Source organism: Calidris pugnax, unplaced genomic scaffold (assembly GCF_001431845.1).
Source record: "Calidris pugnax isolate Ruff unplaced genomic scaffold, ASM143184v1 scaffold773, whole genome shotgun sequence".
Taxonomy (NCBI): Eukaryota; Metazoa; Chordata; class Aves; order Charadriiformes; family Scolopacidae; genus Calidris; species Calidris pugnax.
In genome coordinates, this window is record NW_015091468.1 from 1 (window position 1) to 1879 (window position 1879).

Sequence of the window (1879 nt, forward strand, 5' to 3'; positions counted from 1 at the left end):
TGGTGGTGCCCCTGGTGCTGGTGGTGGCCTCAGGGTGTCTACGTGTGTGTCCATGCACATGGGGAAACTGAGGCTCCCTGCAGAGCCGGGGGGTGGGGCAAGGACTTCTGAGCCAATGGGGGGTTGGGGGGTGTGGGGCAAGGACTTCTGAGCCAATGGGGGGTTGGGGGGTGGGAGTGGTGGTCCCAAAGCGGGGGGGTCTGGGATGTCCGGGGTGTCCCCATCCCTCATCACTGCCCGTCCCCCTCCCCAGGAGCACGTCTACATCTACCTGCTGGAGGGGGACACCCGGCTGATCTGTGATGACCCCCCTCACGAGCTGCCGTCTGAGGGGAAGCTCAGGTGAGCCCACCCCTCCCCCCGTTTGTGTGTGTGTGTGTGCACACGCGTGTGAGCTGGCATGGATGTGTGTACACACGTGTGTGAGGTTTCTCAAGGGACACGGCTGGTGGATCCATCCCCATCTCCTCATCTCCATCCCCATCCTCATCTTCTTTTGTCCCCATCCCCGTCTCCATCTCCATCCTCAGCCTCATCCTCCTCCTCCTCATCCCTGTCCCATCTCCATCCCCATCTCCATCCCCATCCTCTTCTGCCCCCATCCCCATCTTCTTCCCCACCCTCATCTCCATCCTCAGCCTCATCCTCCTCATCCCTGCCCCATCCCCATCATTCCATCCCTGTCCCCAACCTCATCCTCTTTCCCTTCCCCATCCTCATCTCCATCTTCATCTTCATCTTCATCCCCATCCCTTTTCCCTTCCCTGGCTCCATCTCCATCATCATCCCATCCCCTTTTCCCTTCCCTGTCTCCATCTCCATCCTCATCCTCATCCCATCCCCACCTCCATCTTCATCCTCATCCCCATCTCCTCATCCTTGTTCTCATCCTTTTTCCTTTCCTTGTCTCCATCTCCATCCTCATCCCTATCCCCATCCCTGTCCCCGACCTCATCCCCTTTCCCTTCCCTCTCCCCATCTCCATCCTCATCCTCATCCTCATCCTCATCCTCATCCTCATCCTCATCCTCATCCCATCCTCTTTCTCTTCCCCATCTCCATCTCCATCTTCATCTTCATCCTCATCCCCATCTCCTCATCCTTGTTCCCATCCCTTTTCCTTTCCCTGTCTCCATCTCCATCTCTATCTCCATCCCCATCCCATCTCCATCTCCATCTCCATCCTCATCCCTATCCCCATCCCCGTCCCCATCCCTGACCCCGACCTCATCCCCTTTCCCTTCCCTCTCCCCATCTCCTTCCTCATCCTCATCCCCATCCCTATCCCTTTCCCACGTGGGCTGTGCAGTCCTGGTGGCCTGTTTCTTCGCCGAGGACACAGGTCCCCTGCCCGGGATGGTGCCCCTGCCCAGGGGGGAGCTGCTTGCTTCCCCCCTGGGGTGGTGGCTCAGGGTGTCCCCTCCACCCCGTCCCTGTCCCCACAGGGATGCGGTGCGGAGGCAGAAGCGGCTGGAGTGTGGGGGGCTGCCCTCCACCGAGCTCCCCAACCAGCAGCTGGGGCACCTGGCGGCACCTCTGGCCCCTGGAACGCAAGGTGGGGCTGGGGGGTGGGCAATGGGTTGGGGGAGGAGCATAGGGCTGGGTGGGTGGATGGATGGGTGGGTTGGCTGATGGGTGGGTTGGCTGATGGGTGGGTGAATGGATGGTTTGGTTGGTGGGTGGATGGGTTGGTTGGTTGGTGGGTTAGTGGATGGATGGGTTCGTTGGTGGGTGGATGGAATGGTGGGTGGGTGGATGGATGGGTTGGTTGGTAGATGGATGCATTGTTTGGTGGGTGAATGGGTTGGTTGGTGGGTGGATAGATGGATGGGTTGGTTGGTTGGTGGGTGGGTAGATGGAATGGTGGGTGGGTGGGTGG

At 59.9% G+C, this 1879-nt stretch overlaps 1 protein-coding gene across 1 annotated transcript in view; it reads left to right on the forward strand.

Annotated features, from left to right (window-relative positions):
* Positions 1 to 205: 205 nt before the first annotated feature.
* Positions 206 to 1879, forward strand: part of PDE2A (phosphodiesterase 2A) — a 24164-nt gene continuing 22490 nt past the window's right edge. The window contains exons 1-2 of the mRNA XM_014961680.1: positions 206 to 342; positions 1446 to 1555. Coding sequence (XP_014817166.1) covers positions 206 to 342; positions 1446 to 1555 — 247 coding nt within the window. The remainder of the gene's footprint in view (positions 343 to 1445; positions 1556 to 1879) is intronic.